The sequence below is a fragment of the Quercus suber genome, unplaced genomic scaffold (genome assembly GCF_002906115.3).
Source record: "Quercus suber isolate HL8 unplaced genomic scaffold, Cork oak 2.0 scaffold_20, whole genome shotgun sequence".
Taxonomy (NCBI): domain Eukaryota; kingdom Viridiplantae; phylum Streptophyta; class Magnoliopsida; order Fagales; family Fagaceae; genus Quercus; species Quercus suber.
Genome location: NW_027069485.1, coordinates 41,764 through 67,326, shown reverse-complemented (window position 1 = coordinate 67,326; position 25,563 = coordinate 41,764). Strand labels below are relative to the sequence as shown.

At 35.0% G+C, this 25,563-nt stretch overlaps 1 protein-coding gene across 1 annotated transcript; it reads right to left on the bottom strand.

Moving 5' to 3' along the window:
* Positions 1-459: 459 nt before the first annotated feature.
* LOC111997085 (G patch domain-containing protein TGH) lies at positions 460-19,997 on the bottom strand. The gene is made up of 16 exons (XM_024029140.2): positions 19,630-19,997; positions 18,737-18,827; positions 18,538-18,632; positions 14,890-14,993; positions 10,405-10,466; positions 10,244-10,318; positions 9,675-9,826; positions 8,843-8,918; positions 8,624-8,710; positions 8,401-8,478; positions 6,684-6,828; positions 5,840-6,329; positions 5,436-5,699; positions 5,232-5,360; positions 4,271-4,486; positions 460-2,296 (listed from the first exon to the last, which is right to left on the bottom strand). Exons 1-16 carry the CDS (start codon positions 19,762-19,764, stop codon positions 1,511-1,513), a joined length of 2,985 nt encoding a protein of 994 aa, XP_023884908.2. The 5' UTR covers positions 19,765-19,997; the 3' UTR covers positions 460-1,510.
* Between the last annotated feature and the right edge of the window lie 5,566 nt (positions 19,998-25,563).

The following is a 25,563-nucleotide window of genomic DNA, read 5'->3' as shown; positions in this document are numbered from 1 at the left end:
AAAATAATCACACAAGATAATATTTACGCGGTTCAGTAATTTGCCTACTTCCACGAAGTTACATGAATTTCATTATTCACAAGGAAAATTACAAGATGCGGAAGTACAGTTTTCTCTATCATAATCTCCAAAACAACAGTTTTTCTATCCCACACACAAGATTCACAATGGGCTACAAAACGGGCAAAAAAAAATTTCTATGGACTAAGCCTCAAAATATCTCCTATTAAAAACCGTAGCAATATTATTTCGGGTCGGGTTATAATCTAGATCAAACACAACTAGGTTTCCCAAATCTCAACACCTACCAGTCTCAAAACCCTTAACCTCCACCTCCACCTCCGCCATCTAAGCTAATTTCAAACTCTCCACTAAAATCTATGGCCTCTTATCGCTTTTCGTTCAATTCCTGGCTTCACAAATGAGTAAAGTGACTTTTAAAACAACGGGTTGGTAACATAAAGCAAGCCCAAATCAATTGTGGGTACACTATCATTATCCCTAAATTTAGCCATTGTTCTTTAATACCAATAATGGAGCACAAACGAAAGGTTAAGATAGGCAGTTGGGAAGTAAAATCTCTTACAGGAAAGGAGCATTAGATAAAGAACAGCAGAGATTCAATGCATGAGAGGATAGAAAAATGGAAATGAAAAAATCAAGATCAGGGTAAGACTTTCGTTTGTGTGATCCCTTTATGCTTGTGCAGCATATTTGCATCTGCTTCACAACTTAGTTTTCAGTTTCTAACTTCCGAACTCTTCTAGTTCCGCCCATTATTCTGAAAATGTAGCTCGAGTGCCTCTCCCCCACAGGCCCAATCCCCTCGACACTACTTGTAGCCTGGAAAAAAAAATGCGTGCATTTTCATGAGCCACGTTAAAGCAATGGCAGCTGCTCATCAAAACCAATCCAGTCCAGAATCTTAAACCTAAACTCTTTAGGCATCTCTTCCATTTTTCCAGCCACTAAATCATTGGACCCGGTGTAAGACTTGAGGAAGGGTTACACAAGCTTTGGGAATGACTCGCAGCTAGAGAGAGAGAAGATGACCAAATTCTTATAAACATGTTAATGATATTACACCACTACAACAACAATTTTCTTGGTAATATGTACGCATCATTAGGCACTTGAGTAGATTAGTGACCTCTCGAAGCAAGTAAATCTATTGATAGGTAACTTGTACAATGGTGTTTCAAAGAGATCAATCTTCTCCCTAAAGTGTAAACAACTTTCATGCAATGTTCGGACAACATAATTATGAAGCTTAATCTCACTTCAGCAACAAAATTTTGATTTCAAAGCGAAGCTTCAGAAGCAGAGCAATATTACAAAGCATCCCCATCAACTTAGCTACAGGCTATAGCAGGCTGCTGCTCTCAAAGCCATTGTACAAAACTCTATTCAGAAGGACTTTCCAATTTACTGTTTTTTCTATGCAAATTTCTAATCTGATATTTTTCCACAGATAGTATGATTCTGAATGAAAGGAAACAGAAACTTCATGTCAATCCCTCTTTTTCCGTTTCTCTCTCTTAGCTTCTCTATGTTCTCTATCACTATCATATTGAGATCTGCCCGGAGAATCCCTGCTTCTATGCTTATGATGTTTTGAGTGTCTTCTGCTGCTACCACTTTTCTCTCGAGAAGATTCCTTCTTTCTCCCTTTTGACCTAGAACGGTAACGATCTCGATGATCACTGGATGAATCACTATCCGAATCACCACTTCTATGCCGATGTCGCTTGGACTGCTTTCTGCTCCTTTCATCTTCTGATGATGAATTGCTGTTACAATTTTTGTGACGGCTTGAGGGTGTTTTAGCTTTACTATCCTCGTGGACCCTCTTTTCTAAATCAACTTTATCAAGGTTATTCTCAGTAGAACCAGTCTCCATATATATGCCAACACTTTTGGCCAACTTACCATGAATGACTTCATTTTTCTCAGTCCTGCTCTCTATAGCAATCTTCCGGTTGTGAGGCAACTCATGATTTAAAGTCTCACTAAAAACGGTGGAAGAAGGGTTATTTTTAACAGGAGGGATATTGGAATCTCCCACATTGGTATTAGCAGCTTCTTTTTGTGAAGCAGGGGTCTTGGCCATATTTATTGACTGGGGCAGATCAGGGGGAACCTCTAGGCCTAGTTCTTTACCCAAGGATTCCAAAAAGTCACCTGCAATTAAACGGTTTAATGTTGTAGTAGCCGCTTCAATCTTTTTTTCTGGATTTTCAACTTTGTTAAGACTGGTGGTTTCCCTTTCATCATCTGAATCATCAGAGAAAATAGCCTGCACAAAAGAAGATGGTTAGAATTGCTACAAATAAAAAGTAACCACATATCGTACACATGGATTATGCCCAACAAATGAAACACTGAAAATGGGCTATTTGTCATATAATGAATGACAGCAGAACCAGGGAGACAAACACAATTGTTGAACACCTACTGATCTAATCTTCAGGTCAACATGAACATATGTTGAATTTATCAAAAAGATATACTAGTTGCTTTGGAAGTTGGCATCGGACAGAATATCATGCTGGTTAAAAACTTAAAAGTGAGCAGTACTAAAAGGACCGTATCCATAATTTTTTTTTTATGGACTGTAAGTTGACTAAACTTTGAGCAGAGAAGATAAGCTAGTCATGGCTGAACTACAAGAGCTATCCACCAAGAGAAAATATTTTCATTATCTTGGTCTAATCATCCATTAGGATTAAAATTAGAGTTGAGCTTTCATGCTACCATGGGAAAAGAAATGAAGGCGATTTCTATTGCAATAATTAAAGGTGTGTATCTACTATTGGCAGGAAACATAAAGTGAAGTCATCCTTTTACCCTACCTGTGGATGGAGGGAGAGGAGAGGAGAAGGGTACTCCTCTACCCCCTATCTCCCTCTATTCCAAACATACCATAAAGGGAGTAAAGGATTCAGGTATTCACACGCTCCCCCCCTAACCCCAATACACACCCACACAGATGGAAAAGGCCAAACTGACGAGTCCATGGAGACAAGTAAAATTGTGTAAAATTCAGGTATGACAGATATAGCAATTCATAATTTGCATAATAAAGTCCCTAGTGTATGTGATATCATCATAATGAACATCATAAACCAAATCCATCAAGCAAATTTATCCCACTACCATCAGGTGCATGCAATCAATCTCTAATAAAGATACATAGAAAGATTGGGAAAATCATAGTGCATCAATGCACTCTATTACAAGCCAACTATAATGTAGATAGGTGCACAAAGAAAGAAAAGTATGACCAGTATGACTGGGTTTCTCCATAGAAAGTTGAGCTAAAAGTTAAAATTAATAGAATTATAATCATCCAATATCAGATCCAAGCTGAAGTTCTCAACATTTAAGAACCAAGTAAAGGGCCTCAGGCTAGAGCCTCTTTCATAGCTAACCAGTTAAAATAAATTATTACAGATAACTTACCAATTTCTTTTTTTCTTTTTTTTTTTTGAGAAACAAACACACACACACGGGAGAGGGAACTTACCAATTTCTTTGGCTAACAAGTTAAGCTTTTTTTTTTAACCCCTTTTTTGTTGAATTGATATGTTTAGAATTAATGCTTGCAGAGGATGATAAGCACCAATGGTGTAATTAAAATGAACTGCCTCAAAAACCAAGTAAGATGGTCGCAACTTTTGGTCATTTCCTAAAAAAGTTAAATTAGCCATTATCCATGTTTAGAACATCCCCACCAACCCCCCATCCCAAAAAAAAAAAACTAACAATTGTCTTCTTGTTGTTGCTTAAGGTCTTGCAGTTTTAGTTATTAGTTGTCATGTGACATTTTGGGATTTTGATGGAGAGATGGAAGAAAGAAAGAGGAATAAGCACAATCCCCAGATATCCCTGATCTTTTTTACTTCTAATTGGGAGAATATTCCACTATTCACTATTATAAGACTTGTAAAAATGGCAAATTGAAATGGGTAATCTATAAAACTCCTTCATAACTTCTAGTGCTTGGATTTAAATTGCTTTTTATAAAAATTTTGTTACGTTATAAAAGTTCTCACCAAATCAACAGAAAAATTAGTTGGAGAGAGATTGTAATCCAACAGTCTGTTACATTAAAATAGTTTTCACCAAATCAACAGAAAATTTAGTTGGAGAAAAATTTTAAGCAAACTTATATAAAATCAAGTAGTAAACAGGCCATATTTTTTTAAATGGGTTGCCCAAAATACTTTAAAAATTAAAAACAAGTACAATAAGACAGAATTAAAAGTACCTTGTACAGGTCAACTGGCCTCTCAACATTTTCAACTTCTACCTCAACTTCATTTTCCTTGATAGCCACATCTTGGCTTATTCCGTGAACATCAGATTGAAGCATGGAGAAGTCTCTATTTGCAATTATAGTCTCTTCCACTTTTGTTTCTTTGGCCGAATCTGATGTAAAAATAAGAGTATCAATCTTGCTCCTCATCCGTGGAGCTGGTGCTGGCTGCAAATTGGAAAAAGTACGTTGAGTTGATGTAATATTCAGAGAAGCAAAACTTATGACAGTGGCAATAATGCCCCTTAAGTGACAAGGAAACATGGTATGTACTCTCATATGGAACTTCCATTCAAAAAGTGAAACAAGAATGAATATCCCAAAGAGAAATTTGAATTTAGTGAATCACAAGCCCCCCTCTATACAAGTGAGAGAGAGAGAGAACCAACAAAAACAAAACTACAATAGCTGGGGAAAAAGAGAAGAATGCCGCCGCGGGGGGGGGGAGGGGGTGGGATGTGGTTAAGGAAGAAAAAAACTCAATTTAGTTAGGAAACTTATCCATATTCCTGTGCCACCCCCTGCAAGAATCCAACTTATCTAGAAAGAAAAATAATGCCTCCCAATATAACTGAACAAGGGATCTAAATAGACCAAAATAATATAGCAGCTCTGCAATGTTATTTTGGCTTCTTTGTGCCTTTTATGCATGAAGTAGTCCTTTTTTAATAAAATTATTCTTACTTATAATAAATACATAAATAAGACAAAAAAGAAAAAGTTGTAGCCATGCTGAAACAGAAAAGAATAAATCTTTCCAGTAAACAGAAAGAAAGGGGAGACTTTTGGAGAAACAGGTGTTCCAGAAGAAAAAAAAAAAAAGGAGGGGGCAGGGGTTGGGGAGTAAAAAGAAAAGCTTTGAATAAGGCAGATCAGGAAACAGAACTGTAGGGAGGAAAACAGAATAAACTACCTTCCCCATATAAGGATCAATGAGATCAAAGCGCTTGCATAGGACAGGTGCAGGACGCCATTGATATTCTTCTCGTTTTGGAAACATATTCTTCATAATCAGATCTTCAGCTTCAGTACCTTTAGCTTGCTGTTTCCAATGAAAAATTGAATCAGACACTACAAAATTTTAAATAAATCTAATACTTTACAACCTGAAACATACCTCTACTCCGCCAGAAGTGAACTGCATTCCTCCAGTTGCTGAAAAGTGCTTGCTTTCTTTACCCCACTGTCCTTTCTGTATTGCTTCAGCTGCGGCCTCAAAGTCTAATCTCTCACGAGCACGTGATGCTTCAGACATATTACTAGATCCACTAGAATCTGTAGAGCGAAGCCCTCCTTGGTACTTTTCCTTGAGAAACCGCTCAAATCTTTCTTGCTTTGTAGGATCATCTTTGAAAGGCTTCACAGCTTCATGCAACCCACTCTAAATTCCAGTGTTAGGAAAGGAGAAAATCAACACTCTCCACTCTAAACTCCATTATATGGCCATGGTCTAAAAAAATGAAAATAGGGGAAGAAATCCAATATGAATTGGAGTTGAATAAAAAGGAAGATGCAACTCACAGACGATGCAGGTTCAGTAAATGTATCTGAAAGATTGAATTGGAGTTGAATGCCTTCTGCAGAAGCAACAGATGAACTCAAATCTTTAATGCTTCTTTCCAAAGGCCTTTCCCCTAAGATTTTACCACGGCTCTCTGCTGTCATCTTCCGCATACTTGAAGACAGCTTCACATCCACTTGCTGCCTGCTTTGATCGGTACGCTTCTGTCGCTCCTCCCACAGCTTCCTTGCATAATAATCATGGCCATTTCCTCCAGTAAGAAAATTAAATAATGGATTCGACTGATTCTTCTCTTTGGAGAGATCTTCATATAATTTACCACATCGAGCTACTAAAGTTGCAACCCCTTCAATTAAGAGTTTCAGATTATTATCCTCTGGAGGAGGGACCTCTGGTGGAGGAGAATCAGCAAGCCTGTAGTTTGTCTCAAGAGGACCCGGAAATTTGTGGCAGGGTACAAAATCTTTTGGAATCACAGGAGGATCAAACCTGAAGAATATTTCAAAATGACTCAGTTACAATCCTGGAGGAAGGGATAAACAGAGAGAAACAAGTGAAAGTAACTACATTTTTTTGAAAAGAGAATATCACGTTTAAATTAAAAATCACCACAAACTAAGAATAAATAATAACACTTCAGATATTTATTACTAATGAAAGACATTCTATCCAGTTGTATACATTATAACACTACAGTTTTTTGCCAATGGGCTCTCTTTCATGGCCATTTCAAGGTCCAGAATTAAGCTGTTATTATCAGAAATTTGTGGGACTTGGGATTCTATCATTCCACAAATAATGAAATTAAAATAATAAGAAGAGAAAAACAACAACTACTACTACCGTTCCAACTGGTAGTCAGAATTTGATGCAACTCTAAAGCCAGGCAGAACACCTGTTTCCTTTGCAAGCAACTTTGGTTTACTGTCTGTGATCAAGCTTGATGGCTCTTCGACTTCTTGAACATAAGTATCCACAAAGTCAAAACCTGAAAAGCAAATTTCTTAGTTAGATAAACTAGATTGTGTGCATTAGTATAATCTAAAAGTGGAATTAATGAAGGACTGGACATATAACTAGAAGAACTGTTTGCCCCATCACAGACAGGCAACTTTCAGAAGCAGCACTTTTCCTAATTTTGGAAAATAATAATAATAATAATAAAATTTTAAAAGGAAAAAGAAAGCAACAAAAAAAAAAAAGTAAATAAATAAACAAGGCAGCCAGCATCCTGAGCAATACTTCAAAACCTGATTGATCAACAACATCAGATACCATACCACATTACACAATTATCTTATGTGAAATATTATCACATATAAAGCATGAAAGTTAAAACCTTTTTCTCTTTTGTAACTGGTAAAAATTCCTAATTTGGAGACATGTCCCAATGAAATGAGCGGAAACATTAAAAGCAAGAAGAGGTGATATTAATTATGACAGGGAAAGATAGCACTAAGAAAGCATGGACACAGTCACGGGTACTAGTACAAGTACGGGTATGACACAACGACACGAGCAATTTTTGAAAAATCATAACATGACACAGCCAGTAAATGAAGTATCTGTGCTTCTTAGGACAGCACAAGTAAATTCTGTGTCCATGATGAAACCAAACTCCAATGTTATATATATATATATATATATATATCAACCGGAAAAACAGATCAGGACGGGGGTTAATGGTGATGGAACTTCACTCCGACCATGACCCATGACCTCATGCTCCACCTAGCTCTTACAAAGGAATGAGGTGCCATTTTAGCTAGAGCTTATTGGTGACGTCATAGAATATTTCTATTATTGTGTACATAAGAAAAAAGAATACAAAATGGCCAAAGCGGGTACAGCAGGTGTGCTAGGCCCAACAAACATGAGACAAACACAGGGCAGAGAATGTGAGAAATATTGCATGTCCAATCAGCCCATTAGGAGGGAAAGAAAAATTAGTGATCCCTAGTGGAAAATTATCATGATTTCCAGCCAACCAATCAGCAATATGGTTTCCTTCTCAATGAATGTGAGAAATTTTCATGTCCAATCCTAACCAAGGAACTCAACAAGTTTTCAGTTTTCAGTACTTCCTCTATTTTGTTCAGACAGGTAGGGGGTTTAGAAAGTTTACTAATTACTGTTTTCCAATCGGACTCTAAAACAACCTTTTCGTACCCACATGCCCCACTAAAAAAGAGCTTCAATAAAAGTAGCCAGGTCACTTTGACCTCATATTTTGACTTCAGAGTACAGTTTCAGATCTCCATGCGGCTCATTTTGAAGTTTTTCAAAAATTGAAATGCAAATTGGCCTGATCAAGAGAAAGGTCAATGGTACAGCAGTTTCCTTGTCCAACGGTTGATTCATGCAGATCATAACAAAGAACATTCTGGTTATTACTTATAGGGTTACCCAGTTCAAAACTAAGACGGATTGACATTCTGATATATTGGATCAACCAGTCAGGTACAGGTTTCAAAACATTGCATAAACCTCTGTAAAACTGAGTGACTATTAGCTAAACAAACAATTTATAAAGCTAATCTAAAAGCAAAGAAAAACTAACCAGCGGCATAGACATCCTCATCTTCAGCATCAAATTCTTCAAGTGCTCCAATGCCAAAACCAGGTGCAACATTTCCTGCTGATGAATTCAATTTAATAGGTCAAATAAAAGTCAAAACAAGAAATCCATGAAAGCAAAACAGAAGAATCAAAGACAGACACAGCTGTAAGTACCATAGCCAACAAGGACATGTTTAACCAATTAATCAGATAATAGATCTTACACTTGAAACCAAAAAGGTTATCTTTTGTTGAGTATGCTTTTCTATTTCCAGCCTCCCTTTTCCCAGACATGCGTGATCTTTTCTTTTCTGAGTACATTATAAGAAAAATCAATTAAAAAGAGAGACAGAAATAAAAAACTGAAAAGCAGTGAAGATACAGTTGCACTGCAGCTATCAAAGAGTTAGCAGCAACCTAATATGTTTTAAGAAATTACATACCCCTAAACTCGGGAGCATGCTTATAAGGATCAAAACCTAAACCATGCAAGTCCTGCTTTGGATTGCGCACATAAACCTGAAGTAAGAAAAAGTTGTCAGAGACATTTTTTACTGCCACCGAGAGGGAATTTTTTGAGGATCCATTTGGAACTGATAATAGCTAATGAATCCATAAACTAAACAACAATGATGATAAAACCAATGATTGTTAATTATAACATAATTTTTAACTTTCTGCCCGGAAAATCAGGTAAATATATTCAAGTTCTGGCAGAGAATTGAACCCAGCTAAGTGGCACAACACAACATAAACAGATGTTAGCTTAATGAATCCATAAACTAAACAACAATGATGATAAAACCAATGATTGTTAATTATAATATAATTTTTTACTTTCTGCCTGGAAAATCAGGTAAATATATTCAAGTTCTGGCAGAGAATTGAACCCAGCTAAGTGGCACAACACAACATAAACAGATGTTAGCTGCTGAGTCAGCAGGGCATCATCAAAAAACAGATCAGACATAGAATACTAAAGCAGGGCTATGGTCCAGGAAATAGTTCTAAACACGTGCAGCAGAACCTCTTTGGGGCTCCAAAAACTTAATAGTGTTGGAAAGTCAACCCACAAAAAAAAAAATAAATTAAATCATACCAAAAATAAAATAATAAATGGACATAAGTTTGAGCAAATCCATGGCATAATTTATGGAGAAGGAAAAAAAAAACAAAAAGAGTTTCTCATCACACATCATCCAATTGGATCAGTATAACTTATAAGAGTTCAAAGGTAGAATCAAGAACTAAAAAGACCGTGGGAAGATTTCTCACAGGTGTACTTTGATAAGACTGGACATCATCATTAGTAGGCTGCTCAGTAATACTTTCAAGGTTGCCCTGAACAGACTCAGACTCAGCTAGCTGTGCTTTTGCATCATCAGAAGAAAATGCCAAGAAAGCCTTTCGAGCTTCTCTACGAGCATCTATAAGTAAATAACAAAGACATGGAGTGAGATATATTTGTGCTGAAATCTACTTAAACTAGGAAAAAAATGCAATCAACAAAGTAGAAGCAGAATCAGATGTTATTTCCCATGATCAACACATTGTAATTTAGAACAAACTGAATCAATGTCTACTTGGCATCTGTTATGCATGAACGTTCAGCCAGTAACAACAAAGCAAATGAAACAGGCAGTATACTAACTGAATTCTGTAAGACATATAAAGGCAGGCTGTATGTATGTTAACCCACATATTAATTTCTAATTTCTAAGCCCCAGGCTCAAGCAGAAATATAGGAATCAAGACACATGCTGCGAAAGAAGCCTAAAATCAGATGAAATGAATAAAAAAGAAATATTTAAAAGTAATAATTAAATAAATCTTGAAATAAATACCATATAGCGAATTAGGGCGTGAATCCTTAATAGAGTGACCGTGTCGCCATCCCATCTTCAGCAGCAATTTTACACCTAATCAAAAACAGCAAACTATAAGATTCAGGATTTGTATCAAAAACACCATTAGCACACATTATTCCACATTAACTGAAACAAACCAATAGACTCTGTGGCTGGAAGAACTAATTCATCAGGGATAGGTCCAGGAATCGCTGATGGCCTGCAATACACGACAAACATAATATAAACAAACCAGAAAAACCTTTCACGAAGCTGTCTTCATGAAATAAACATGCATCAAGAAATATATAACAATTACTTGGAACTTTCAAAAGACAACTAAAGGAAAAGAAAAAACAGTCCATTTACTAAATCATTTATCATCATGTTTACTATTTATATGTGTTCACTGGAGCATGGGAACAAAAAAAAAAATTTGGAGTGCAACGCTTCATAAAGAAGGTACACTTCTTTTTGGAATGATTTCATTTGGTTCTGAAGTGAAGATCTATAATCTGTTTTCTCAGTCACAAAAATATAGAAAATTTTGATTCATCAATCTTCTTCCCAGAGTTTATGCAAATTAACAGAAAATAGTTCTTTTTTATAAAGGAAAGTAACTTTATCATAAAAAGGAGGAAGCTCATATACAACCAGTAGTTCAGGTCTCAAAAAATTTTAAATTAAAAATTATTGTACATACATACATACATACATACATACATATATATATATATATATTTATATTTGTGTGTGTGTGTGTGTGCTGAATGTATACTGCCTAAAGCAGTCAACCCATCATACAAACTAAAATAAATAAATGAATAAATGAAAAACAATCATACAAAGATCTCAAAGACAAAAAAATAAAGGGGAAATTATACTTTTCCACCCAAAATTATACCCATTTTACACTTTGCCTCCTTAACTATTAAAATGCACAATTGACCACCCAAAGTTCTAACCATTTTTTGATAAATAACGTAAGAATATTATTAATAATAAAAAGATTGCCAAACCGAGTACATTGGGAATGTACTATGGAGGCACAAATCAGGAAACAAAAGAACAATGGTCAAGAAAAAAGGAAAAAGAAGAACAAGAAAAATGAGAAAAAATCACACTCCATTCAAAGAGAGTGTCTAAGAAAAAATACTTAATCTCCAGCAAAGGACGTTCACAATTCTCAAAGTTTCTAGCATTCCTTTCACGCCAAATGCACCAAATCAAGCAATGAGGCACTAATCTCCAAACATCAATGTGACAATGTCGCGCAAACTTTCCTTGCCAAGCCTCAAACAACTCAAGAACAGTATGAGGCATAACCCACTGAATACCAAACAAGCAGAAAACCAAGGACCACAACTCCCAAGCTATGGAGCAATGAAGAAGAAAAGATGATCCACCGACTCCCCACACCTCTTACACATATAACACCAATCAAGCACTATTACTCGTCTTTTATGAAGGTTGTCTGTTGTTAAGATCTTATCTAAGGAAGTAGACCAAGAAAAGAGAGCCACCTTTGGAGGAACCTTTGATTGTCATATCATTCTCCATGGAAAGGAAACAAAAGTAGGAGGGTTGAAAGAGCTATAATAACCTCTAACCTTAAAACCTCTATTCCTTGCAGGTTTCTAACAAACCTTGTCTAGGCCAAACCCCCGCACTATCAAAGAATACTCCAACCCCACAAACTGGTCAAAAGCTTCTTCTTCCCAATCTTATTGTGGACGACAAAATTGCACATTCCGGTGAAACCTCCCAGCAGACCAACCCATAACTTCAACCACCGAGGAATCCTTTGGCCTTACTAAAACAATAAAGCTTCGACAAGGCCTCTTGGAGAGTACAATCTCCACACCACACATGCTTCCAAAATTTCACTCTAGTAGCATCCCCCACATCATAAACAAGGAATTTAGAAAAGTTCAACCAGCCGCTTCTAATATATCTCCACAAGCTGACCCCATAAGGACTTGTCACCTTTTTCGTACACCAACCACCCCAAATGTTCCCATATTTTGCCTCTATGACCCTTCTCCAAAAAGCCTCAGTCTTCGTGCCATACCTCCACAACCATTTACCTAGCAAAGCAGAATTAAAATTCCGCAACCGTCTTATACCCAACCCCCAACCTGCAAAGGCCTACATACCTTGGCCCAATTAACTAAATGTATTTTAGGTTCACCACCAATCCCATTCCACAGAAAATCTCTCTGTAATTTCTCTATACGCTTTTCCACCTTACCCCGTAAAGGAAAAAAGGAAAGAAAATATGTAGATAAAAACGAGAGTGAGCTTTTAATGAGTGTCACCTTACCCCCTTTAGATAGATACATTCTCTTCCAACCTGCTAATCTCCTCTCCATTCTCTCTAGAATAGGATTCCAAAGTTCTAACCCTGTAACACTTAACCCTCTACTATCTGTTTTGGGGTTAAGCCTAACGGAATTTAGCATTAAAAAACTAATTTACCCCTCCATCCAAACAGACGGTAGAGGGTGAACTGGTCTTTTATTGCTACATTCCATTAAACTTAACTAAGAAAGTGACAGAAGGGGGTAAAGTGTTACACGGGTTTTAGTGAAAGGGGCCAATCATGCATTCTTGTAGTTCAGGGGGTAAGTGTAAAATAGGGTATAGTTTAGGGTGAAAAAGTATAATTTTCTCAAAAATAAATAAAACCTATTCTCATGCCAAGGACCTCAAGCGGTCAAGCCCATCAAGATCCTACTACTCCTTCCTCTCCAAATTATGCACATTACATACTAAAGAACAGTATTCCAATCATTTATACTTTCATGACAACCAAACTCCCCTGGCCGACTTGCAAGCAAGCCACTAAATCACGTTCTTAGGCTAACCCATAACCACAAGACACCAAATCCAAAATCTCTCTTGCCAGCGAACAAAGAAGTAGAAGATGGCCCAAACAATAGAGTATAAGATAATCAACTGACTACTAATTTTGCACATACAACACCAATCAATACTAAAAATAATTAAGAATAAAAAATCATTTTCCAAAGATTATTTACAATTAAAATCTTTCTTCTTATGTGCTAAAAAGATGCAATCAAGGATCTAGGGGGCTGTTCCTTATTGTTTGAAAAGAAAGGAATATGCATAACTTCAAAGGCAAAGAACATTAGATAATTGAACTTAAGTCACAGCTTATGGGACTATTTGAGTGGCGAAAAGGTAATTCACCTTCTTTCGATTTAGATTCTGATCTTTTAGCCTTTTTGGAAAGATTTTATCTAGGTTAATTTTTGTTTTATTTCTTCTTTTAGAGTGTCTATAGGATACTCCCTTGTGTACTTGGGCCTCGTCCTGTTTTTCTTCATCAATGAAATTCTTATCTTACCGATCAAAAGAAATCTTTCCTAACATAGTTGTCCAAGTGAAGAAAGAAAACTTCCCAAACGCCTTAGCACCCCATGTACTCTTCCAAGAGAAATATATACCAGTAGACCCTCTCAACAACCCAGCAGAGAGAAGGAATAGTAAGACATTAAAACACCAGGGACACGACACAAGAGTTAAAGACATTACTTTTAACTCTAGCTGATTTGCTTGATAGTTGTACTTTCCATGCACCATAGCTTTTTTTATGTTTAGCTGTTTCCTTAGCACACTGCCTGTGTGCTTTGGTTCCTTAGTATGATTTCTATATTTTTCAATGAAGTTTTATTACTTATCAAAAATACAAGTTCTGGTTGTTAACAACACTCCTAATAAGATTTGAGAATTCCAAAAGTCTATTTATTTTCACAAAAATATTGGAATTTCAAACCCACCTCAATTGCTAATTCCTACTTGACTTTATAAGAAATATAATCTCATAAACAAGTTATCATGTTTACTCTATAAAAATAAAATAAAAAAATATGCCTTTTCTATGTGATAGCTTTGGGCAAAAGAGAGCTTGGACCACATCAAAAATACAATATGGCTCATGCAAGCTCAAGACGTTTTTTTTTTTTTTTTTCATGTGAAAGATATGAGATGGCCAAACAAATTGTGTCTGTAAAATACAATAACATTGGTGAACAGGAGATATTCTTATTACTTGAAAAGGCATACCTAGTACAACAACCTGACTCACTTGATTTGACATATTCCATTCCTCTGATAACAACACCACCTAAGTTACAAATTTAATTTAGACTTTAAACTCACAATTAAAGAATGAGATTAAGACTTGATAGCTGAAAGCATTCAAACAAGGCCATGGGCAAAATGGCATCTCCACTCCTCATAACTGTAGCATTATGGGTGAGGTCATGGGTTCCAAATCCAATGAGTGCATGAGTAATTACCGGCCAACAGAAAAAAGGGGTAAAATAATCACTCTAGAAACACACTTTTCCTTAGATGTTTTCACCGTAACCTAGATCATCTATATTATAATACAATGTAGCACATTATTTGTAATTAGTTTTATCCAACTAACAGAGGTTTAATTTATTGGTCATACATATTCAAAATTACAAGCCCCATCAGAATTTATCTTAACCCCTGGTATCACAAGTTTCAAACTCTTGCAAGTCAACATGATTAACAAATAGATAAGCATCAATTGAAAATTTGATTCCATGATATGAATTATCACCAAAAACATATAATTAACATCTAACCTTTGCTGTTGTTCCTTCTCAGCTTGTTTACAAGCAAGTTCTCCTGCTGTAAATCCAAATGTATCAAACTGCATTGATGTCCCCAAAGATTGACCTTCCAAATCCTAAAATGTGAAAACAATGTGAGTTAAAAAACTCAGTCTTTTATTTATTTTATTTTTTTATAAGTGATTCAAAGTCTTATAATAAATCCATAGTCTCAACAAAATAACTTCCTGAATCTACGACCACATCCAATGTAAAAGACTTGCTAATTAGATGTGTCTAACCATGGATTGCATATCATCAATTATAAATTTAAGTCTTTGAATGTGTCAAAGAAAGTGCTCTATTCACAACACACAGATACCACAGGAGAATAAGAAATATGAGTTCCAATCATCAAATTGCTGTTTTAAAAAGGACCAGTGGTTGAACTGGTCATTCATGAACCAGCCCCAACTCTGGTATGGTTATACCTTATTAACCATTTTTAATTAAAAACTGAATTGAACCATCGGACCAACCATTCAAAGATCAACCATGAGTCAAACTGGTCATTGAACCAACCAGTTCATTGTTATCAACCTAAATGAAAAAAATTGTTTAGTACATCATTAGCAAGTTCCAAACCTTAGAAAATTGATATGCAACAACGTTACCTAGGCCAACTCAATGTTTGTGCCATGTCTCACACTGACAATACATACACATTTGTTAACAAATCAACAACCAAAAATTATTACGCACAAAAATAAAAAATTGTACAAAGGGATAGCTGCAATTTGTTCTTTTTCATCTATGTTGGATTTTGCTGAGTTGTGAAACTTTAGAAGTATACTTTTGTTTTCTTGTGTATGCCTCGAGTATACCAGGGTAATGAAATTTTTTTTCTCATGCATACTACGTTAACACGCCCATTTTGGCTTTCGCACTCATTCAATACATGTTCATTATTTATGCATACATACATACATACATACATACATCTGTGTGTGTGTGTGTGTATAATTTGTATATGCTACAATTTAAACCTAAACTTTTCTTCATTGGTAAGTTATACACAGGGATCTTGAATCCATGATCTCACCATCCACATTATACTTACAAGGGAAGGAGATGCAATTTGAGCAAGACTCATTGGTAACTTGAACTCAAACTTTTATAGTCATTTTTCCTCTTAACATTCTTTTTTGATAATTCAATAGTTGGGGATGGGAAAATTTGAACCCTACACATCTCTATTGGAAACACCAAGAGATGCCAGTAGAGCTACATAAAAAATAAAAAATAAAAAATCCATTGTTTAGAATCATGCCTCTTTTTCTTTTCTTTTTTTGTAGGGAGGAGGGCGGCGGGGGGCGGTTCAGTCGGCAACCATTTCTTCTTCTTTTTTGTTTATAAGATGAACTTAGTTATGCAAAAATTAGAATATATCTACTAATCCAAAAAAAAAAAGAACAAATAGAACATGGGATACCTATCTTCATGTACAAAAAGGAAGAGCCATTTTATGATCAAACTGGCAGTTCAAAAGGTATGCATGAAGTAAATCCTAATTAATGATGAAAGAAAAGCTGGAACACTAACAAGTCATGAGTATGGCTTTACAAGGGAAGGAGATGCAATTTGAGCAAGACTCATTGGTAACTTGAACTCAAACTTTTATAGTCATTTTTCCTCTTAACATTCTTTTTTGATAATTCAATAGTTGGGGATGGGAAAATTTGAACCCTACACATCTCTATTGGAAACACCAAGAGATGCCAGTAGAGCTACATAAAAAATAAAAAATAAAAAATCCATTGTTTAGAATCATGCCTCTTTTTCTTTTCTTTTTTTGTAGGGAGGAGGGCGGCGGGGGGCGGTTCAGTCGGCAACCATTTCTTCTTCTTTTTTGTTTATAAGATGAACTTAGTTATGCAAAAATTAGAATATATCTACTAATCCAAAAAAAAAAAAAAAAAAAAAGAACAAATAGAACATGGGATACCTATCTTCATGTACAAAAAGGAAGAGCCATTTTATGATCAAACTGGCAGTTCAAAAGGTATGCATGAAGTAAATCCTAATTAGTGATGAAAGAAAAGCTGGAACACACACACACACGCTCACACACAAAGTCAAAAATCCTATGTAAAAATATGCCATTATCCAATTAGCACTGATAGCCAAAAATATACTTCACCCTCATTTTCACTTATTTGGTATAATCCTAAAACATATAATAAGAACACTTTTCTCATGAATTCTTTACTGATTTGAAAAGAAAAATAGGCAGTCCCTTCTCATCTACTAACCAATGGTGTCTTACTCTAGGGCAGCTATACACTAGCACTAGAAAGAATTTAAAAAAATAAAAATCAAGAAAATTATATGCTTCTGTTGAACAGAAGCTCCCTTGTCAGAACAGAAATTGGCCAGAAAACTGCAGGGTGGATTTTCTTCCATTAACTTTCTCAATGATAATTTTCAATCAACATCTAAAAGACTTTAAAGCATAGAAATGTGATTGTTGAGGTCATTAACTCAATCAAAAGTGAACTTTTTTTTCTGTGAGAAACTAAGAGTGACAATATTTTAAAACACCAAAGAATGAAAATTAGTCACAAAATTAAATCATGAATTATCACAATGTATGGAGTTAAGATCCCTAATAGAATTTTTTTTATAACTTTGCTCCCACAATCCCCTAATACAAATATAAATTTTGCACAATGTATATTAATGTTTAATGCTATTAGAAATCCACTCCCCTCAAGATATTTCAGACTATGGATATAAAGTATTTTTTTTCCTTTTCTTTTTATCGCTAAGTTACACACACACACACCCAGTAGGTCGTGAACTCACGATCTCAACCTCCACCCAGGAGGAGGTGCCAGCTGAGCCAGAGCTCATTGGCTATAGACATAAAGTGTTTTTTGATAAATCGATAGTTGAGGAAGGAAGATTTGAACTCTAGATGTCTCTATTGGAAACACCAAGAGATACCAATTGAGCTACAAAGCTCTTGGCACTATAGGTATAAAGCCTTTAAATGGAAAATGTGTTAACAAATCCTAAACGTACACCAAATTTCCAAAACCTGCAACAAATTCACAAAGTTGACAAATACTAAGAGTGTGTTTGATAAGTTCTAAGTTCTAACTCTAGGGGAGGGGAAAGGGAAAATTCAATCTAGTGACCTCTATTCCATGAGGTGTGATCGCCAGCCAATTGAGCAACCGCTTGGGGAAGATGGATTGATATTTTCTCTTGTTTGATAGAGTAGAAAAGCAGAAAGAAGGAAAAAATGAGGGATGATTATTTTCTATCCAGGCCCATCATTTTTAATCTCCCCAAAATGGGAAGAAAATAGAAGAGAAAATTTCTTACATAGGTGATTTGACAATCTTTTTTCTTATAGGTAGTGATTTGAAAATCTTATTCCTATAGTATTCTAAAATCGATTCAATACAAAATGCTTTTTTTCTCTCCACTTTTCTATCCCTCATACCAAACTCTATAATGAAGACATGTGTGTGTATCTATTCCTTCCTTTTTTTTCCGTATTCCTTACATTTTCTCTCTCTCACTGCTCTATCCTCCCTATCAAACAAAGCCTAAGTGAAACATTACTATGCAAAAAAAAAAAAAAAATCTTGACAAATCCAAAATGAAACATACAGCTCTCTCATCTTCATCTAAAAAGTTCAAAATGCTTTGTTGCTTGACTTCAGCTCTATTCTTACGGGATGATACAAACTTCTGTGGAGTCCACCCTGCACATTTGTTTCACACAGTTCAGATGTTAACTAATACTCAGAGTCTCAAAGTTAAGAAGAAGAAAAAAATGACTGTCCTTATTCGGAAGGTAAAAATATACCCTCTTTCGATCCCACAGTATTATAATAACCAGCAGAAAACCCTCCAGTAAATGCTCCATGAAATCTTCTCCTCCCTTCTTCATCTGTAACCTAAATATTAAAACAAATCAAGATAATAGTGGGCCAGCATTAGTAAAGACATGTCGCCTCCATTTGTTGTAAAATCATAACAAGAACCATTTGGATAATCTTTTTACTACTATTTAAAGCAATGTAATAACCTTTGAATTAGATTTAGATTCTATATGACCAACTATATGCAATTCAAAATCCAACGCTTGATTCAATGTCCTACAAGAGTTTGATTATTCAGCATTGCATTTCATATAGAACTAGGCAGAACCTCATGGGCATGAGGATAAACTGCTTAGCCCGTCAGGGGTGAAAAGCCCCTGGATTACCTAATAACCGGTTCTGGCAGGTGGGGTCAGTTGCCCAAGAGAATTGTTGTACAATATGCTCTGTGATTTTTTTTTCCCCCTAAATCGCTGCCTTTTTGAGAAATCAGATTATGCCTCTAATACTATGTAAAAACACAAATATGCAATCCTAATTCTATAAGAAATCAAAACAATGCAAGAACATCATGATTCTGCACCATCAAAAACAAACCTAACCCACTACTCATAAACTGAGCACAATTACACCATACAAAATAGAACTCAATCCAATTCACAACACATTTCAGTGTTACACATGAAAATCACTAAAATCACTTATAGCTGAATCTCAAAAAACTCTTTTTAAGCAATTCATCAAAATTTTCTTCCATTTTCAAGAGGTGAACAGTTTTTCATATTCAAAGGGAAAATAAATTGGTTTCTTCTCACTTTCCTAGGAACCAAACAAAGAGGAAGGAAAAAAAAAAAAAAGGAAAAGTGGGAGTTAGTACCTCTTGTTTCCAAACAGGGAGGGTTCGAAGTTGACCGGAAGCTTCGGCCACGGCTTTCTTCTTTCGGCTTGTGATCTCTTCCTCGCGCTCTATCGGTGTTCCGAAGAACACGAAATCGTCTTCGTCCAAATCCATTTCTTCTATTTCTTTATCACAATTTTGAAGTCGAAAAAATGAAAAAAAAAAAATGAGAATTTCGATGGGGTTGATTTAAACCCTAATGATCGAACTTTGGGGTTATGGGGTTAGCGAGGCGAGAATTTGATGATTGCAGAACAGAGCAAAGAGGGAGAGTCATTGAGTAGGGAAGGAGAGTGATAGGGTTACATGCATAGAGAAGTGCTTAGCTCAACCTTTGATTTTTGATTGGGCGCTATTTTTTTTTTCTTTTTTCTTTTTTCTTTTTTCATTCTTTGGATAAAATACTATTTTATTAAAAATTTGTTTTTCATTTTTTTTTCTTTTATCTTTTTCTTTTTTTCTTTTTTTTATCTCTTGTCAAAATGGTCATATACTATTTGTTTGGCCAAATATTTAGCAATATATCAAAATTTATCACCTTTTTGAAATTCAAGTTTGTGAAACTCGAGTTTGCCATATAAATCGAGTTCTTTGAAGAAATAACCTTCAAATTTGCTGTGTTATTTTTTATGAAACTTGAGTTACATCAAAAAAAATTTCATGGAACTCGAGTTACACAAAAAACTCAAGTTCCACAAACTCAAGTTTTAAAAAAATTGGAGATTCTTAATTATTTCACAAACAGTAGTAGATTTATACATATTTTGCCAAACATTGGTGCTTGGCCATTTCGACCCTCTTAACTATTCTAAAGTTCGTTTCTTGTCCCTATTGAAAATGTTATGTTTTTTGTCATTAAACTTTGCCAATTATATGTATTTTGGTCTTAAACTATTGAAGAAAAGAAAATCTTTTTTATCTATATTTTTGTCTCTAACCTATTAAAAAAACTTTTTATAAATTTTAAGATGAAAATAAATGAATTTTTTAAAGTTTAAGGGCAAAAAAACAAACTTTTAGTAAAATTTAGAAACCAAAATAATATTTTACCTTTTTTTTTTTATTAAGGGGTGTTGAGTTTAAACCACGAACACTACGCTACAAAGGGCATTATTGCTTATAACCATTGGGATTCTATCCCAATTGTCAAGCTTCCTAGTAGTACATTTTCCTTTTAATATACTCCACACGCCTTTAGCCATAATCCAAAGATTTCCTTCCTTTTTAGTCCAGCTTGCTCCCCATGTTTTTACTTGTCTAATTCGAGAGACCTAAATTTCTAAGAGTCTCACATCATTTAGAGACTCATCCCTAGCTCCCCAACATCTAGTATAAATACCCCCCTCCGCCATTAGTTCAAAATAGTCTAAAAATCCTCAAAGCTTCCTAGTAAACTGAGATTTCTCCTCTCTCTCCATTTGTCCCTAGACTACCTACTCTCTAGAGTAAGTAGTAGGAAGGTGTCTTTAGTGTCTTAGACCTCCTATTCTCAATTAACTAGAAGGGATAATTTGGACCTCTGAGTCTCAAGCTACCAACTTTGTATTAATGAATCCACTTCTACAAATAATTTATTGCTTGGAGTGCTCAAGAGTGTTGGTGCATGCCAGTAAGATTTCTAAACTTTTATTTTTTTAATTATGCCCTACCTATTTGGGATTAAAGTATATCTATTATTTATAGTTCTTCAAATGTTAGATCTAGGTTGCTCTTAGCCTTTTGTATGATTAGGGTTTTTCAATTCAAATAACATGTTCACATGCTCTTAGATTAGGGTTTATCACATCACACCCATATTCACCATATCTTTCAATCCTTTCAATGTCAACTTTATGCATGGCCAGAATAGAGTTTCAATCTTTGAAATCATATGTTATTTAAGTAACAGTTTTCAGTGTTTAAACAATATTATACGTATTTCCACACACATTTTCACCCACACGTATTTCTAAAAAATACAAACAGCGTTACTAGAACAACATTACCAAACAGCCCCAAACTCTTGAATGATGTGATGCAATTATTATCCACCAAAGTCTAAAAGATCGGTTTTACTAGCAGGTTGGGTGTCTAACACATTTCCAATCATGTAACCTAACCTCTGAACTTAGTAAAGGGTTAATAGATTATGTTATTTCTTGTAATTTTCTTTTTATTGATTGTAACTACGAAACAAAGCTTTGTACTTTTATTTAGATTGTATTTAGGACCAAAACAATGTAATTTGTTGTTATTATCAAAGAAATGTACAATTTAAATTCATCAACACATATGCACTTTTCAATTCATCTGGTTTTGTTATTTCTCCAATTAAATAAGTGATGATTCCATATAAAATTCTTAATTTAAGGTGATGATAACATTAGTAAAACCTCCACTCTTGAGAGACAGTAACACAATTTTACCCATTCACATAGGTTATGCCAAAAACCTTAAATTTGAAGGTTTGAGGCTAGGAGTGTGGTCTCTCACACCTGCCCCAACATCTCTTTAGGTCATTTTTGAATGTCTTAGAAGGTATTTTAGTCATTTTAAATATTAATATACATAGGATACATTAGAAAATCATTGTAATAATTGTTAGGAATGTTATCAAACAACCAAGCATAGGAATGTTACATTATTGGAATGTGATGATAGTGTAACTAAAACAACCATCGGAATGTTAACATTCCTAAAACATGATTCTATGAATCAACAATTCCATGAAATGGTATAGACCATAGGAATGTGATACCTAATAATTTGGATACTAGGGAATGTAACTATTTATATGTTTGGCTTAGTTAGAGAAAAACTAAATTATAAAAAAAAAAAACCAGTTTTAGTTTATGCTAATTATAGACAAATAAAAAGTATGCATGCATAGAATAATTACATCTATACCAGACTTGCAAATAGCAATGTCTTTACGAATTTAAGCAAATTCATAAGTGAAGGATGTTATTAATTCTTATAGATAAGACATATGATGTGGTGATTTTCTTTAAAAACAATAATTTAAATAATTATTTTTGTATTATACATGTCATTTAGAAATGTTAGACGCCATGAATTACCTTATATCTTTTGTTTTTCATTATTTATTTGTAAAAATAAAATAAAACACTTGCTAGTATCTTTACAAATCTAAGGATACTTTTGGGAAGAATAAACAATTCTTATAAGGTTCATAGGAATAAACAAAACATAAGAATCTCATAATTTTGAGAAACTTATTAGATTTGTAATCAAAACAAACATAGGGATAAATAGATTTGCCAAAACCAAAATGGCCTAAAGATCTAGCATTATAAGTGAACCAAACATTCCTTGTATATACTTTTGAATTTGTGAAAAACTAACTACTTTGTCACAAAATAGCGCCCCCCCGCCCCCCAAAATGGAGAACATCATTATAGGGTTAAAAATACTAAGTTTGGCCCTAGCCCTCTACTAATACCCTAGTCGTCATAACTAATTTATAAAACAAGAGGGCAATCCACTGTGGGAGATCTAAACAAGTAAAATCTAACTCTAAATGAATATTTTAGTGATTATCGGCATGATTATTCTATTGCCAAGGTTACAAGCAACCAAAGACAGCTATAAACACTCTCTAGATATTCCTACACATTCTCTCCTCAATTTTCCTATTCTCATCTAAGTATGAGGGAAGATCCTATTTATATACTCAGTCATTCCCTTCAATAGCGGGCTATCATGATATCAATCAGAAGATACTTGTCCCATTAGGTGTCTCTTCCCCCCTTTTGATGATGAAAATGAAATTCTGTGATGTAGCACTATTTAACCTGGTCATTCAGTATTAAATGCGACATTGGTTAGTTGGGAACACCTAATTGATGCTGAGTTGACCATTTCTTGGGTTATGAGCCACCTCGTCCGGTTCCTCAACTGGATTTATGGGTTCGATCTTCTCCTCGGCTATTTCACCAATCATTCATCCTCGACTAAGATTATTTCCAATGCGATGAACTTCATCAGCTCTCCTCAGTGAATGGAAGGGGCCACTTCCCAATTAGGCATTCATTTCCCTTTTCTAGCATTCTTTCTTTGAGGATACAATCTGGGCATAGTACATAGAACCACCTTGTTTTTTTATTGGGCCTAGGATCCACGGCTCGTGAAGCATACTCAATGAGCACTCCTAACTCCCTTACAATAATGATCCCATAAATAAGGTGAGAACTTGGTAAGCTTATTGATGATGAACCTAATTCTATCATTTGATGTTTGAAATCTAATGGTGAATGGAGCAAGCTTTCCCTCAATTCCATTAAGTGCTTGTTTGTGATGTACTTATAACCTACCTTATTGCTTATTTTTCATACTATTTGCGGCCCTCACATGAGTTATATACTTATTTTATTTAAATTTTACATTTTATCTATAGTATTTAGAAAAAATTTTTAACAAAAAGTTAGATATTTTGTTCTCAAACGGACACTAAGAAAAATGAACACTTAAAATCTTGTGGTGCTTGGGCCCAAGATACTTATAAGTTTTGGGTTAGACTCCCAATTTACTTGTTTTTTATGGGTATGAAATTTCCTACAATGAAAAAACCTCCTAGAGCCAACCCAATGGCCCAGGGGAAGGTGCTTAAGGCCCACTTTGTATTTTTTTCCCCTGTGTATATGCTTCCCAAGAAGGCTCAAGCTATGTCAAGCAAAAACCTTCTCTCTTTTTATTTGGTTATTCCTCATTCTTCTCGTGTGTCCCTCCCCCAAAATGCCAACCCCTTCCCTTCTAACCATTAGCCTTTATTTATAGACTTCCTTTAGTGGCGTTGTCATGATGAGAGGGTGGTTTTCATATTGATGGGTCCCTCTGAGATATATTCATGAGCAGATAGGACCCACTACTCGTGATTGATGTGACTTTCTTAAAACTTGCAAATGTCGTCGAATGGTGCTTGGCAAGCAATTTCCTTTAAGGCTTTATCATTCTTATCTGTTAGGGCCAAAGTTGGTGTCTGGCGAATTGAGGACCGATGGGCTGTTGTTGACTTGATATGGGCCCCGACCTGACACTGGGCCTAACCTCTTAACTGTACGAGAGATTTTGGGTTGGGCCTCGACCTCTTAATCATACAAGGGCTAATGGGTTGGGCCTAGACCTGATACTTGTACAAATCTAATACTAACATAAATGATAAGGAGTTTATAAGATTTCAATCCAAAGATTTAAAGTGTCTGATTGACATTGAATTATAGGACATCTTTTTTAGTTCTGGCTTTTATGTATAGTTTTTTAATTTTTTTTTTCACATTTTCAAAGTATATGTATATTTTAGCATATTTTCAACAAAAATTTCAATAAAAGGCTAAATAAGTTAATCATAAAAGGACACAAAATCTAATTCTAACATAGTGTTCGTTTGAGATTTGTTTATTTTACTGAAATTGAATACTTTTTGCTGAAAGTACTGTATAAAGGTAAATTTTAGTTGAAATAGTATAGTGAAACCCATGAATAGTACCAAAAAGTGCAGTGAGATCCATGAATAGTAACAAAAATAAGCTAAATAGTAAAATAAGTTGGCAAAAAGAATCCATGCCAAATTTACGAGAATTTATTAAGTCCACCAGAAGGACTGTTGATGTGGTCCTCCTTGAACTTCCAATCAATAAAATGCTGTTATTTATGCAAATGTGACATCATTTGATAATTTTGTATTTTTTATTTCTTGTATTAATTAGGAAGTTCACACATACATTTACATAGATGATATCATCTCATTGGTCATAGAGGACTATATCAACAGTCCTCCCGGTGTAAATAATAATTTCTCCAAATATAGCCATAATATGAGAATTAAGTGGATTGACATCTCCCCAAACACAAAGTGTTTGAAGATTTTGAGGGGAACGAGTTCGAACGGCAGAGTTAGCAGCATGTTGTAATTAT

Bases quoted from the DNA above. Each gene is read 5' to 3' on its own strand.
- LOC111997085 (XM_024029140.2), bottom strand. From the start codon at position 19,764: ATGGATTTGGACGAAGACGATTTCGTGTTCTTCGGAACACCGATAGAG. The intron at 8,711-8,842 runs GTATGTAATTTC...TAATGTACTCAG, and splicing joins GCATGCTCCCGAGTTTAGGG to AAAAGAAAAGATCACGCATG. The intron at 4,487-5,231 runs GTAGTTTATTCT...TCCAATTTGCAG, and splicing joins TTGATCCTTATATGGGGAAG to CCAGCACCAGCTCCACGGAT.